Genomic DNA, 14,415 nt, shown 5'->3' on the forward strand with positions numbered 1-14,415 from the left:
TATATTGTAATTGCTACATGGGTCTTGAGTCTGGACTCTTCAATGGCCAAAGAATGCATTGCAAAAGTTTTTCGACCTTCATTCCCATTTGTTCTCATAATGAATCCGTTTCTGCAGAGCAGGTGGCCAGCTACATCGGACGTACGACCGCCCGCAATGCTATAGCACCCCCGTAGACCCAACCCTTGTCGAATCCGTGCTTAGATGATTCCTTCCTGAAAAGACGCGAATTTTCAAAGGGACCTCCTAGTATGGGGAAAAACATATTGCCAGTTGCTACGGAGGTCGCCTTCAATATAACTGCGTCCCGCGAAGCCAAAGATTTGACAAGAATTCAACAGAGGCAGGTACATAACAGTACCACAAGCGCTATGAGACGCACCCAGAGAATAAGATGACAGCGTCTTAGTAGAAAGCTCGTACATATGAGGGCTTCCTGAAGCAGTAAAATCCTCCTGTACTTCAGTGACCCTCACTGTAGTAAGAAGTACACTAATGTATCCTCTAGGTACCATAGTCAGAACTAGATTCTAGTGTGGACACTTATTTTGAGGGCGACCTCTGTAGATACCGAGGCCTTCTACAGATAGCTACTCAGGGCTATCTACATTATGATGAAACACCTAAAAAGTACTAGGAAATTATTTAGGGTCTATTGTTTTGCTTCTGAAGAGACTTTAGCTTAGCTCTAGTATTCATGGCTAATTGTTTCTACGGCCTAGTTTGACCGACGATGTATTCCCTCCTATTTTGCCTCCATAGTATAAAGCCATTCAGCCGGGGCGAAAGTTTAAACCTGGCCTCGAAATTCTATCTACGCCATTTTGCGATCTCGACCGCTATACGAGATATTAGCCCGCCAACGTTGCACAACACAAATTCCAGAAATCAATTTCTTTCTCAAAGGCAAGCCGTCAGTTGTTTTCCATATCAGGAACCACACGAAGATCACCAAAGCAACGTTCTTCTATTACCTCAGCATGAATGTACTTTTAATCGGCAAAGGTGGCAGGGAACACGCCCTAGTGTGGAGGCTGCCACAATGCTCATCAGTCCAGCACGTATCTGTCGCGCCAGGTAATGGTGGCACAGCAGCGCTGCCTGGCGTAACAAATTTGGAAGGCATTGGCGATTATGCTGAGTTGGCGCAAAAGGGTGAGGAGCTTGGCATACTCATGTACGACGTGCTGCTTGTTTCCAGTAGCAGAGCATTCAGCTGGTCATCCCCGGCCCAGACAATGTCGTTGTGGATGGCGTACAAGCTTTCTTCAAGGAAAGTGAGTTTGGTAGCATGATCACAGCACTAAGCCTCGTCACATATGGCTCTATTCTAACATGGTCTTAAGAGGAAATTCCTTGCTTTTGCCGTAGCAAAGCTGCCGCCGAGCTGGAAGGCTCAAAAGCTTACGCGAAGGCGTTTATGAGCAAATATTCGACCCCGACGGCCCGCTATGAACATTTTCAATCATCGGCGAAAGACTATATGGAAGGATTAAGTGAGAGCATTGTCATCAAAGTGGATGGCCTTGCGGCCGGTAAGGGCGTCGTGCTTCCTGAGAATCGCCAAGAAGCATAACTCGAGTTACGCGAGATGATGCTGGAGAACAAATTCGGACCCGGACAGTCTGTAATCATCGAGGAACGTCTCCAAGGACCCGATATCAGCGTCCTCACATTCTCTGATGGTGTATAATTCAAGTCACTCCCTCCTGGGCAGGCCCACCAACGAGTTTTTGACGGCAACTGCGGACCAAATACAGGAGGAATGGGAGTGTATGCTCCCGTTCCGCTTGTCAGCCAAGCCCAGATGCAAGAGATTGAGAAGGTAATAATCTAGCCTACTTTGGAGGGCATGAGATTAGAAGGTATTATCAAAGTCTTCTGACCCTCGCGTCAAACCCCGAGGATACTGGGCGATCACTCTTTTCGTTTCGGTAGGCCGACCCTGCGTCCGAATGCTCTTCATAGGATCTTCGAGCCCACGATCGAATCCATTCATAGCGAAGGTTTGACAATTTTCTATGTATAAGAACGATGATGAAAATTATTTTAGGGCACGTATTTGTCGGCCTCATTTGCGTCGTCTTGTCATGACTACGCAGGGCCCGAAGCTGCTCGAATACAACACACGATCCGGCGGCCCAGAAGCGCAAACATTGTTGCCTTTTCTCCATGAGCATTCTGACTTGGCCGAAATAATGCTCTCAAGCATCAATAATAAGCTCGATGGCGTCCATTTGGGGTTCAAGAGCATGTCTGGTGTGTCTGTGGTGCTGGCCTCGAGAGGTTATCACGACTCTCTGGAGATGGGGAAAGATATCACGATCCACGCCATGTCTCCAGGTGAATTAAAATCCCAGTCTCACGGACGGCTCACGGCAGATAATCTTAAAATAGGCATTTTAAATTTTCGCGCTGGGACGAAATGGCATGCTGGTGCTTTTTACACAAATGATGGACGGTTAATAACAGTTGTGTATATTCGTGACGACTTTCAGGAAGCCTTAGACACAGGGTATAAGGCTGTCGACAGCATTGAATTTGACGGTAAGCATCTTCGCAAAGATATAGGTCAAATGGTATTATCTAAGATGAAATAACTATTCAAGGTGCCTTTGACATCTCCAATCTCCTTGCCTTGTCGCCCGCACGCGAGCGCTGTAACATGTCGGTGCGATTCTGTAGATTCTAGGCTGTCCGGCCTGTTGTAGCTTAGCGCCCGGCGGCTTAAACTCCCAACCTTTAACCACACTAAAATAGATAACTTAGAGCGCAAGTACCCTAGGTACTTGGCCCGCTCACCTATCCTAGGTAGGTACTTCTCTCAGTGGGATCCCTGTAGAAGGCAGCTGGAAGCCGCTAAAGCTATCGCAGCTTTTAGTTGCTCTGTCCACTAACCCAGCCTGTATCAAATTCCTAGGTATTGTGACTCTGTAATTTTGTTCTAGGTACTTGATGTAACTGACCTGGTGTAGCCCCCTGGATCGTGTCTTTGGCTTCTGCACGCGTCTCAACTCAAACTCTGCCCGCATATAATATACATAAGACACTTGTCAATCGAGTGAATACACCAAGCCCAAAATGAGCTCGTCCACCGCCGCCGCCGCCTCCTCTCTGCCCCCCGACCTGTTCGACACCACGACGCTCGTGTCGCTCACCGCAGCGGCCAGCATCGTCGTTGTCGCCTACGCCGTCTCGCGCCGGGCCCTCGCCGCGTCCACGTCGACGGCGCTACGCTTCCTCTTCATCTGGCACCTGGCGGACGCGCTGTGCCACTTCATCCTCGAGGGCAGCTTCCTGTACCACTGCTTCTTCTCGTACGTCGAGGCCGGGGCGCCCGCGGCGGCGGGGCTCGTGGCGACGCCGTTCAACTACCTCGGGCACGGCGCGGCGCGCGTGTACGGCCCACAGGCGGGCGCCGCCGGCAACCCGTTTGCGCAGCTGTGGATGGTGTACGCGCGCGCGGACAGGCGCTGGGGCGGCGCCGACCTGGGCGTCATCAGCCTCGAGCTGCTGACCGTCTTCTTCGACGGGCCCGTGGCGCTGTACGTCGCGTACCTGATTGCGAAGAGGGACCCCAAGGCGAGCTTCTGGATGATTGTGCTGGCTACGTGCGAGCTGTACGGAGGTAAGTTGGCGTGCAATGGCGGCCGGTGTGGTGCGGCGACGGAGCAAGATGAACGGTGGTTGAGCTGACTGTGTGTATTAGGCTTCATGACCTTTTGCCCCGAGTGGCTCACTGGTAATGTGAACCTGGATGGCAGCAACTTCATGTACATGTGGGTGTACCTCGTCTTTTTCAATATGCTGTGGGTTTTTATTCCGCTGTATGCTGTATGGTACTCGTACATCGACATCTCTCACGCGTTTGCTGTTCGTGCGTCAAAGAAGGGTCAGTAGACGAGGATGTGTTCTCAGGTTTGCGTTCTGCAGACGAGCATGTCGGAGAAAGTTGGCGATGTACACTGCGACACACGCTGGTGAGCAGTGGAAATATTACTGTTAAGTTGATATACAAAAATCACGCTGCCATGTAAACCAATGTGCCAAAATATTATGTCATTGAGACTAAGGTAGGGTATTCATATCTCTCTATAGCAATCGAGAACAAGTCATTCCTAGCAATATCCTTCGCCGATGTATTGATCGTCGAATTTAGATCTGCTGCTTGTGGCCCTCGGCCTTGGCGTCGTGGCCAGACTCCTTGGCCTTGTCGCCCATGGCGTCCTTGGCGGCTCCGAGACTGGATATAAATGTTAGCCAGGGCGATTGTGCACTTTTGGATTATAGATGCTTACCGGGTACCGACACCGGCGTTGCTGTCCTTGGCAACCTCCTTGTTGGCCTCCTTGCTGGTACCGGCAGTGGCCTTCTGGACCTGCTCGGAAACGTAGTTGGCACCCTGCTTGATGGAATCCATTATGATGATTTGGTTGGTGTTTTGAGGTTTTGTTTTGTTTTGAGTAATTGGAGAAGAGTAGATTGTTTGGATGATGGAAGAAGTATACAGCTAGATCTGGGCGCAGAGATGGGATATATATAGAGACGGATGAAATGGGAAAGTGGGCTGAAGACAAAGTAAAAGGGTCTCCCGGAGCAAAAGGGTCCGGATTACCCCTCACTTGCAATTACGTATGTCCTTTTTTCATCTTTGGCCATTCATTCTCGCTTGTGATACTGGTGACTGGGCGTTCCTGTCCGTCAAACGGGCGTTGCTGCAGCTGCACGCCATAGTCCTGACGTCATGTGCATTTTCGGCGCGGAGGGAATTGTAGGCACAGCATCTGAAAAAGTGGCAAGTGGCTGCAGAGCGGCAGGGGCAGAAAAGAGAAGCCCGTGATATCCACAGAATAGGCAGCTTGCCAGCCAATGTGCAGACGACGAATCGGTATTGTGCTGTGGTCGTCTTGGAAATGCCATCAGGCCCGTCTTGCAGGTCGCACCAAGCCACAGAAAGAGGTGGGTAGCGGCGCCACAGTGTGGCACAGAATCCACCGGCCGTCTGCTGCTGCGCATTTCTACTCGTCTCTTGGCCCGGCTCATGACGTACCGGCTACCTCACCAAGCTCACCTTCAACGCTTTCCGCCACTCATGACGCTGCACCATCGAGATGGCCCGGAAAGTTGGCTCCGGCCTCTGGGACTATCTTGCCCGCTTCCAGCTTCAATGAGGCGTCCATGACGGCGCCCAAGAAACCTAGAATTGCCCATGTGCGTCGGGTGCGCAAAATGGTCAGCAGGCTCGCTGGTTGGAGGCAATTTCTGCTCTTTGCCATCGGCTCGCCATGATAATGCGGTTTTTTGCAGCGCGTCCGCTTTGCTTGTGAAGATGGGTCTTTTGCCGCATACCTAACCACTAACCAAGTTACCCTGGTGCCTGGTGGCCGCCTCAAATCAGTCATCAAATCATGCCACGGCCCATGACGCATTAACAGTCAAGATACCCGACTGATTGGCTCAGAGTCAACGCTGTGCCATCCATCTACGTCCTTCTACGTCCTGTTTATGCACGACGCCCTCCGATACCTCATCATCTCTCCCAAAGACGGGGTACCTTTCTGATATGCACTTGCACAAAATCGGCACAACTCACCACGTGTGGTGGCGGCATTGCGGCTTCGGAAGCGCTAGACTCCTGTTTGACCTGCCTGGTGAGCCAAGAGATGGCAACTTGCTTTAGTGTTGATGCCTGCACGCCTTCTCAAACAGGGCGAATGATTTCATTTTCGATTTCGTCTTCTTGATGATAGGCTCGCCAACACATCCATAACTCCAGCATCCAAGCTCGCGTACCCCAGAGCAAGATTGCGCTAGGACTGTTAGCGGCCACTAGTTGACACCCGCCCTGCCTCATCGCTCTTAATCGTCTGCACCTGTGCACGGATCTCGTATCTCGAACGTGTGGCTAGCGGAAACAATGGTGCTGCAGGACAAGAGATGTTCCAGCAGACAGACATGTTTGGAACTACCACTATCTCGACGCTGTACGTTCTGCTCTATTTGGAGAACCATCACCAAAGACGACCGGCCCGATACTCGCTCGATTTGAGTTTTCTTAAATTGGCCGGTGCACAGGAGCGCCCGGCAATATAGCTGTCGCTCATGTTCCCCCGACTTATCACTCTCCCCAACTTGCGAGGTGCAATGCACCGTGCCATCCAAGATCCTTGAACCTTGCGACAAGTCCTGTATAGGCTATTGCTGTCTGCACAGCCTGGCGCTCGGCACTTAATCCGACCTGCAAACCCAGAAAGGGCCCGTTGAGTCTTGAGATGGACCATCGCAGACCCAGACCACTGTCGCATTGGCCAATCCAATGGCGGCTGGCGCCGCCATCTCCAAGCTCAAACTGAATCGCCAGGGGCCGCCACCCGAAACTGTAGAGTGTTGCATTGATGCTTCACACTGCCGCCACCCACTTTACCTCTCACTGGCCACTGATGTCCCGGAATATCGAAATACGTTGCCGCATCGCTCCAATCAAATTACAGAACTGTAATATCGAGCTGTCTTCAATGCGAGGTGGCTAGCGGCTCAAATGTGGGATGGGCCTGTCAAGCGCTTCAACACTATATCAAGAATATTATGACAACGTGGCTTGCGTGCAGGGCCGGGAAAGCCACCGTCAATCCTCTTAATTTTCTCAAAGAAGAAAGGAAAAATCAGACGGAACTAGTCCGGTCGTCGGGAAAGGTTGGCGTATTGGTCGCGGCTGTGATGACGCTGCCTGTGTGCTCTTACCTGCAGTTCGCCGACGGAGACGAGGGGGCTCAATGGCACCTTGATTACCACCCTCTGCGACTCGTGCTGTTTCTTGGACTCCCCCAGAAAAGCTTCGACCCTGACTTGTGCCTTGCATGCCAAGAGACCCAACGCCATGCGAATGCCTTGTAAATGCCATGCATTGCTGCGGCGAAAAAAAGCAATGGGTCCCTCGCTCATGGGTGTGGCGACGAGGGGTCGGGAGGCAACTAGCACGTAGGAGGCGTGTGTTTGGGAAGTATGCCCGACCCGGCAGCTTCAGATGCCGAAGTAAGCCCATTTTCGACCGTTTTGGGGTGAGAATAACGGCAGAAAAGGGTGCATACCCTGAGAGCTTGGCTTGCCGTTCATGCGTGGTGGACCTGGCATCTATGCGGGAGACGACCTGATCCCCGTGGGTCCCTGATTCAAGAGTCGTCTTTTTGTCACGTTTTGTTCAGGTGTTCTCTTCTTGAACCTGTTTGTTTCCGCTCCTGCAAGTCTCATCTCTCTACTTACACATCAGTCAACGCAATTGCATCCACATCCGACATCTCAGTCTTTGTCGACGACCAAAGCCGTGAACAGCTAGAAAGTATCAGCATCGACGGTCCAAAGTTTGAGAAAGGCAGCAAAGATCACGGAAAACTAAATGTCGGTCCATTCCGATTAGAAATCTGGCCAGGCCAGTGTGTTCTGTCGCACTCGAATCATCATCGTCGCCGGGAACGAGCACTTCCGTACACGAAAGAAGAGGCATCACTCGCAATTTTCGGGGAGAAAATGAACACCGAAAAGGCTCACACGTTCGACATCAGGGCGGCTGCGGAGGGAATTATTGGCAATGGGTCTTTTACCACAGACTGGACTGGCTTCCAGTTCCAAGCCAACTCGACAAACGCAGTCATCAACGAGCTCCGATTCGCCACATCCAAGACGGTACGGCAGTCGGCCATTATTCTCGCCAGCTTCAACGCAGTGGTAGGATTGATCCTGGCTGTGGGAATTTTCGCAGACTGTTACTGGTCCGCCAAGAGGGCCGATCCCAAAATGAGATTCAGGTACGGAAGGGTGCCCGATGTCTGGGCAAAAAAGAAATAAATGTTGCGGCGCTGACCAACTGACTAGAACATCCATGTACAAAATAATAGGGCCCATGAACATTTTCCCCTTTATTTTGGCAATTGGCATCATTGTTCAAGGGACCATTACTGCCGTCGAGCAAAGTAAGGGCATGTCAGGACTGCTGATCCTTGGCTGTACGCCCATCTCACAAGTCATGCTGCCTAGTAAGTGCATCGCACTCTCCGCCGAAAATTGCAGAAACGATTGGCTAACCCCCCATAGCCATATTTATTGTACCATATATTCAGCTTGTCTTTGGCGTGGAGACTGCAGTGCGTGCTTTTCGGCGACGGGCATTCGACAGTTTTGGCAAGTGGACGATCTCCGTCTGCGTCGCCCTGGTCGTTGTCTCTCTGGCTGCCACGTATGCAGTCACTCGCGTGGTGCAGCCGCCCAACTTTTGCTTCGCCTCCCTGTTTTGGTTTGTGCAAAAGTATCGCGTTGCGTGCTTCGGCCTCTTCATCTCCATATCCGGTAGTCTGTTGCTGGGCAGCATCATCACGTTCGCACGACTATATCGAGGCACTTCAGGCGGTGCTATTGAGAGAATTGCGGCCTCACGCATGGTCTACTACATGTGTATTGGCGCGATCACAAATGTGAGCTTGATATTCTACTCAACTCGGTATCTCCGGAATGAATGCTAATACTCTAGCAGAGCGTCGCGATCCCATTCTTTGCCAGTCTGACTCTCCGTGACGACATGGAGGTCTCACAGCTGCGTGGCCAGCTCGAGATGGCCGCCATGGTGGCTACAAACCTGACGGCCCTGACAAATGGCGGCCTCTACGTCTTCTTGCGTACCTGTCACAGCAGCAACATTGGCCGCAAGGGCTATTTTGAGATGGACCGTGAGAAGAAACAGAAACAGCAGGAGCAGACAAGGAAGCGACAGATGCGCAAGTCGCCCATGACGGAGACGTACACAAACCAGATCGAACAGCCCGTCTCGCCTCCGCCCCGCGTATATCAGCCATATTCACCTGCAGACACAAACCGCGAGAGCATGATTGCGGAGAGCCAAATTGGTCTCGCACAGACAATGAGCGGGACAGGAGCGCAAAGCGTTACAGGCTCACCGCGAAAGGTTCACACTCGCAAGGCGTCGTATAGTGTGTTCCCACAGCAGCAGCCGCAGCAGACTCCCGCGCTGAACCCCAAGCCTCTGTCGGTTTTGCCCGCCGCTACATACACTCCGCCAACTCTGGCTCGCGGCGACAGCGCCGAGGTAAATGACGAGGACATTGAAGCCATGGAGTATGACATTATGAGACGAGACATATCGAGCCTGCTGCCGCCACCAGTGCTTATGCCTGGTTTCGTACCGAGCCACCAGCGAGACTCCTCCATGGCCTCCTCGGCGACGGTGCAGATTGGTCTGCGACTGTCCAACGTCAACGACATGCCCACCCGCGGCGTCGCAGGCACATCGTACCTGCAGGAGCGCGCCCCCACGCCCCGACCCACGTCGTCTATCTATCCCAAATCCATCATTGCCCCGCTCGCCGCGGGTGCTAATGGACTGGCGGCGGCGGCAGCGGCACTGCAGGACGTCGACTCATCCCCGCGCCGCACCTCAGTGAGAGTTGGCAGCAGCGTCTGGGTCGACCCCGCCAAGCAGCTGCCGCCAGCACCGCTGCAGCCGGCCAAAGCCAAAAAGGAACGTAAGGCGGCCAAGGGGCGTGAAAGCCAGATGCTCCTCAGCCCCATGGTGTACAGCCCCGAAGGCCCGGGCAACAGCACGACCATGCCGAGTCCGTCAGACAAGGATCCGCGGATGTCGCCGTTGGACGAGACTGGATCGGCAACGAAAAAGCGACCCTCGGAATGGATTTAGACGTTTCATTTTTGGTCTTGAAAATGAAGTAGGAACAACAGAATAGTCTGCTTGACATGTACTACAACACTGTATCAGCTTCTTTCCATGGACGGGAAAATTGGATGTATACATAAGAGGCCGTTATTTTTTTCTAGCGTTTGCCATGATTAGACGATTTATATTTATTTTCTTTGTTCTATATCAGCCTCCAATCTTATGATTTGTTTTGGCTACTGTACTTGGGGTATATCTATGCTAGTTAGCAAAGTAGCGCAGCAGCGATGCAATGTGACAAGACGACTGTCAAGTTTTCACGTATGATTATTCAGCGTAGAGAGTAAAGGTATTTCCGCACTTGAATGCATGCAATGCTCATTGAGACTTGACACCTTTCAGCTTGTTCTTTCTTGCCAGCCTCTTCTCTTCCCAGCGATCCCAGCCCGCCTCGCTGAGATCCTCCTCCACGATGAGGTCCCGGACACGAAATGCGCGCACCATGGGCAGGTCCAGCGCCTGCTCCAGCAGACCCGACCTGCGCAGCAGCGCCGTGCCGACGAACCACGCGACGGCCGACAGGACGCCGACGGAGCTGCCGACGAGGACCTGCTTGGGGGTGTGGTAGTTGAGGTAGATGCGGCTCCAGGCCGTGGCGGCGGCCAGAACCAAGCTCACGGCGCTGACGGCAAGACGCTCGACAATCCTGCTGCGGCTGCGGCTGCTGTTGTTTGCTGCCGCTTTTGACTTTGATTTCGACGTCGCTGGTCGGTGGCGCACGAGGAGGACGAGGGTGAGGGCGACGCTCCAGAAGAAGACAAACTGGGCGTGGGAGCTGGGCATGCCATAGCCCTTGCCGTGGATCTGGCGCGGGCGCTCCTCCTTGATCAGGCGCTTGAGGACAAAGTTGAGCGCCTCGCAGGCGAGCTGGCCGGCGAAGAGCAGGGCGATTTCGACCTCGCGCGATGCGAAGATGAGGGTCAGGTAGACGACGCCGAGCGCCTGCGGCAGGAGGGCGAGGTATGCGCAGAGGAGCGAGATGCGGTCGTTGGGGTCCTGGGTCGGAGGTGGACGGGTTAGTGGCGTGACGCCTTGTTGGATTGGCAGGGGGCAAAAGAGGGCTCACATAGTATACATGCGTGATGGAGAGCGACGCCAATGGCGCGGTGGCAGCGGCTTCGTCGTAGCCCATGGTGGCGAACGGGGGAGGGGGAGATGCAGATGGGCGGTGGAAACGAATCGACAGCGTTGGGCGTCCCGTGGCCTATCGCATACTGCGTATGTAATTGGGAGGCTGGATTGACGATGCTGCAACAATACGCAAAGGAATATGCGTAAAAAAACGCCAGCAATCTGATCTGCCCCTCGACGGCTGGTGATGATGCTGGTGATGCAAGCCAGTAGGTATTTAGGCGGGAGCTCCCCTGTGGGGTCAAAATGCTCCGGTGCTCCAGCGGCAAACCAACCAAAAGTGTAGCGGCTTCATCAGCCCAATTTCTAGCGGGAAAAGAGTCATACCGCCGTCCGCAGAGCGCGCCCGATCAGGACCCCAAATGAGAGCCATGCATCGAACAATCTCTTCTTTTCCTCTTCTTTTTCTATACACTTGAAGCTTGAATACAATTGCCACTATCTGGCTGCGGTTTTCATCCCGCTAGGTTCCACGCAACGCCAGCTGTCACATATAGCTGTCTCCTCACGCCATCGCGACCTGTCGCCACAAAACCATCCCTCTTCTAGCGTCTAACCAAGCCGCCACCTCCCCTGCGGAATTTCTCTTCTCATGTCCGGGTAGACTGGCTATTCTTTGCAGAAAGAAAAGAATACAAACTTCTGCTGCCCGGAACCTTGATTCAAAAGGCCGAATGTACCAAGGATAATGACGCAGTCGCACAGCATACACTACCATGGATCCTACAGATGACAGCGACGACGTGCGTCGCACAGAGCTGGAGGCGCTCGAGGCCATCTTCCCGGAGCTGCGCCGGCCCGAGGGCGCCGATTCGCCGTTTACCTTTGAGCTCGAGATTCCTGTTGAGCTGGCCGAGCCCTTGACGGTCACCTTTCCGCCGGCTGGAAACGCCGTGGACGAGGACCAAGCATCGCAGAACGCCCTGGCCGGCGCAGCAGCGGCAGCGGCGGCACCACCACCGCCGCACCTCGACTCACTGCAAGTCTCGCATTTCCCGCCAATCTCCATACTCATCAAACTTCCCGATGGGTACCCGGAGTCGTGCCCCCCGCAGGTCACGCTAAAGACGACGCCGCAGTGGCTGCGCGACGACACGCTCTCCCGTCTGGAGGAGGATGCGCCGCGGCTCTGGGAAGAAATGGGGCGTGACATGGTCGTGTACACCTACATCGACCATATTCAGCACGGTGCTGATGATGTCTTTGGTACCATTGGAGCCGACGGCACGCTCATTGTTGATTCAGAGCACAAGGTCGCCGTGCTGGATTATGATATCAAGGCAAAGAAAGCCGCCTTTGAAAAGGAAACATTTGAATGTGGAGTCTGCTTGGGTATGTAAAAATCACGGCTGGCTGATCTTGTTCTTGCGCTGACGATGGATATACTCAGATCCGAAAAAGGGTACAGCCTGCCACAGAATGAATGACTGCGGCCATATATTCTGCGTCCAGTGTCTTTGTGACTTCTACGGAGATGCCATCAAAAGCGGCGAACTTCTCACAGTACGGTGCCTGGCGCCAAATTGTGCCAAAGAACGAGCGTCCAAGAGCCTTGCGGATGCAGCTGGTCGTCCAGCCAGGAAACCAAGGACCTTCATAAGCCCCAGCGAACTGCTTCAGATTGGTCTGTCCGAAGAGCTAGTCAAGCGATATGTCACTCTAAAGTACAAGACGGAGCTGGAGTCGGACAAGAACACCATATACTGCCCGCGACAGTGGTGCAACGGCGCCGCCCGCTCCAAGAAGCACAAGAAGCCCCAGGGCCTCGAACTCGTCGACGCATCAGATGACGACGAAGATGACGATACGGAGGTTGAAGAAAGTAGCAGCAAAAAGAAGGAAAAAGCTGCCGCCAAAGCCAAATTCAACCCGGCCGACCTGTTGTGCGTATGCGACGACTGCGGCTTTGCTTTTTGCAGCAGGTGCCTTCAGTCCTGGCATGGCGAGTTTGTCCGCTGCACGGGAAAGAAGACGAAACAAGAACTCACGGACGAGGAGAAGGCCTCGATGGCATATCTTGAGCTGCACACCTCGCCCTGTCCGACTTGCTCTGCCCCCGCGCAGAAGACACATGGCTGCAACCACATGGTCTGCTCGCGCTGCGACACGCACTTTTGCTATCTCTGCTCCGCGTGGCTGGATCCAAGCAATCCATACAAGCACTACAATATGCAGGCCACTGGCAAGGTGACTTCGTGCTACATGCGCCTCTGGGAACTGGAAGGTGGTGATGGCAATGACGTGGGGCTTGGATTCGGCGGCGGAGAGGGCCAAGCACCGATCCCGGCACCCGCGCCAGCACCAGTACTAGAGGAGATCATCGTTCTGCCGGCTGAAGAGGAGGAGAGCGAAGACGAAGAATCCGTTCTCGATGAAAACGGTGCCAATGGCGATCACCCGCCGGAGCAGCCGCAGCCTGAGGAAAGACGGCCAGCGGTCGCGCGGGAAGCGCCCCTCGTTCTGCGGGTCATGGATGATCCAGGCGCACGCCTGGCTAGAAATGAAGCACCAGATGCCGCCGCAGCGCCCGCCGCAAGAGATGGACGTCGTGGCCGCGGTGGTCGCGGCGGCGGTGGCAACAATAATAACATCAACAGAGGACCTCGAGGAGGTGCACGCGGAGGTGCGGCACGGGGTCGAGGACGAGGTGCCCCGGCCGCCGCGGGACGTGGTCGGGCCCGTCAGAACCAGCACGACGAGGGCCGCGCGAGACAGCAGCAAGCTCTACAGGACCGGCGGCAGCAAGACGAGGCGGCAGAGGAGGAAGTCAGGGAACTACTACAGGCGCAAGCTGAGCTGAACCCAGAGCAGCAGGCGTGGATTCGCAGGTTCGTGGAGATGGCGCTGGAGGATGTCGAAGACGACATGCACGGCGACTCGGACGATGATGAATTTGGGTTTATGATGCGATGAACACGCGGAATGTAGATCTCTACGACGGGGAGTGAGAAAATATGTCATAACTAGCACACCCAATGTTTCATCACTAGGCGGCGGAATAGGCGACTTGAGAGCTGCATTTTGATAGACATTACATAGCTTGGAGTATCGTTGATGGGTGAATGACACTTCATAAAGACATCAAATATAAATGTACTATTAGTCGACAGAAAGATGGTATCGATAGCAACGGCATTTGCCTTTTTGTTGGGCGTGGGTGCAAGCAACTAACGACGGGCCTCGGCGAAAGATGTCTCCGACCAACACGCACGACGCAGGTCTATGACGGCGTGGCTCACGGTTGCAACCAGCACGGCTAGGCTACATGTTTATTATCGCGCACCTCGATGATTTCCTTGTTCATCGCGTCTTTGACCTTTCGGCCATGGCGAGTCGCGGCACGAAAAAAACCAGAGGGGAAGGCAGGAGGAGTCGACTGTGTATCAGTTTTCACTAGAAACACGTAGGATTCTTTCACTTCTTTCTAAAAGGATGAAACATGAAAGAAAATGAACTTGAATATGCAATGGTGAAAGCGCCCACAGAGTTGCTTTTGTGAAATTAGGGCGTCACGGTCACAAGTCCAGAAAAAGAGCTACCAGAGG

General features: G+C 53.6%; 6 protein-coding genes across 6 annotated transcripts; 4 read left to right on the forward strand and 2 right to left on the reverse strand.

Annotated features, from left to right (window-relative positions):
- Positions 1–1,134: 1,134 nt before the first annotated feature.
- Positions 1,135–1,576, forward strand: LMH87_004418 (uncharacterized protein; the record flags this gene model as incomplete). Its single annotated transcript, XM_056195631.1, has 3 exons — positions 1,135–1,155; positions 1,205–1,277; positions 1,347–1,576. The coding sequence occupies 3 exons, from the start codon at positions 1,135–1,137 to the stop codon at positions 1,574–1,576; spliced, it is 324 nt and encodes a 107-aa protein (XP_056049240.1).
- Positions 1,577–3,081: 1,505 nt separating this feature from the next.
- LMH87_004419 (uncharacterized protein) lies at positions 3,082–3,900 on the forward strand (the record flags this gene model as incomplete). Its single annotated transcript, XM_056195632.1, has 2 exons — positions 3,082–3,628; positions 3,710–3,900. 2 exons carry the CDS (start codon positions 3,082–3,084, stop codon positions 3,898–3,900), a joined length of 738 nt encoding a protein of 245 aa, XP_056049241.1.
- Positions 3,901–4,155: 255 nt separating this feature from the next.
- On the reverse strand, positions 4,156–4,420 carry LMH87_004420 (uncharacterized protein; the record flags this gene model as incomplete). Its single annotated transcript, XM_056195633.1, has 2 exons — positions 4,156–4,243; positions 4,299–4,420. 2 exons carry the CDS (start codon positions 4,418–4,420, stop codon positions 4,156–4,158), a joined length of 210 nt encoding a protein of 69 aa, XP_056049242.1.
- Positions 4,421–7,524: 3,104 nt separating this feature from the next.
- On the forward strand, positions 7,525–9,703 carry LMH87_004421 (uncharacterized protein; the record flags this gene model as incomplete). The annotated part of the gene is made up of 4 exons (XM_056195634.1): positions 7,525–7,802; positions 7,870–8,030; positions 8,089–8,465; positions 8,525–9,703. 4 exons carry the CDS (start codon positions 7,525–7,527, stop codon positions 9,701–9,703), a joined length of 1,995 nt encoding a protein of 664 aa, XP_056049243.1.
- A 354-nt stretch (positions 9,704–10,057) lies between these two features.
- On the reverse strand, positions 10,058–10,871 carry LMH87_004422 (uncharacterized protein; the record flags this gene model as incomplete). Its single annotated transcript, XM_056195635.1, has 2 exons — positions 10,058–10,735; positions 10,806–10,871. 2 exons carry the CDS (start codon positions 10,869–10,871, stop codon positions 10,058–10,060), a joined length of 744 nt encoding a protein of 247 aa, XP_056049244.1.
- Positions 10,872–11,586: 715 nt separating this feature from the next.
- Positions 11,587–13,783, forward strand: LMH87_004423 (uncharacterized protein; the record flags this gene model as incomplete). The annotated part of the gene is made up of 2 exons (XM_056195636.1): positions 11,587–12,202; positions 12,261–13,783. 2 exons carry the CDS (start codon positions 11,587–11,589, stop codon positions 13,781–13,783), a joined length of 2,139 nt encoding a protein of 712 aa, XP_056049245.1.
- Between the last annotated feature and the right edge of the window lie 632 nt (positions 13,784–14,415).

The sequence above is a fragment of the Akanthomyces muscarius genome, chromosome 2 (assembly GCF_028009165.1).
Source record: "Akanthomyces muscarius strain Ve6 chromosome 2, whole genome shotgun sequence".
Lineage (NCBI taxonomy): Eukaryota > Fungi > Ascomycota > Sordariomycetes > Hypocreales > Cordycipitaceae > Akanthomyces > Akanthomyces muscarius.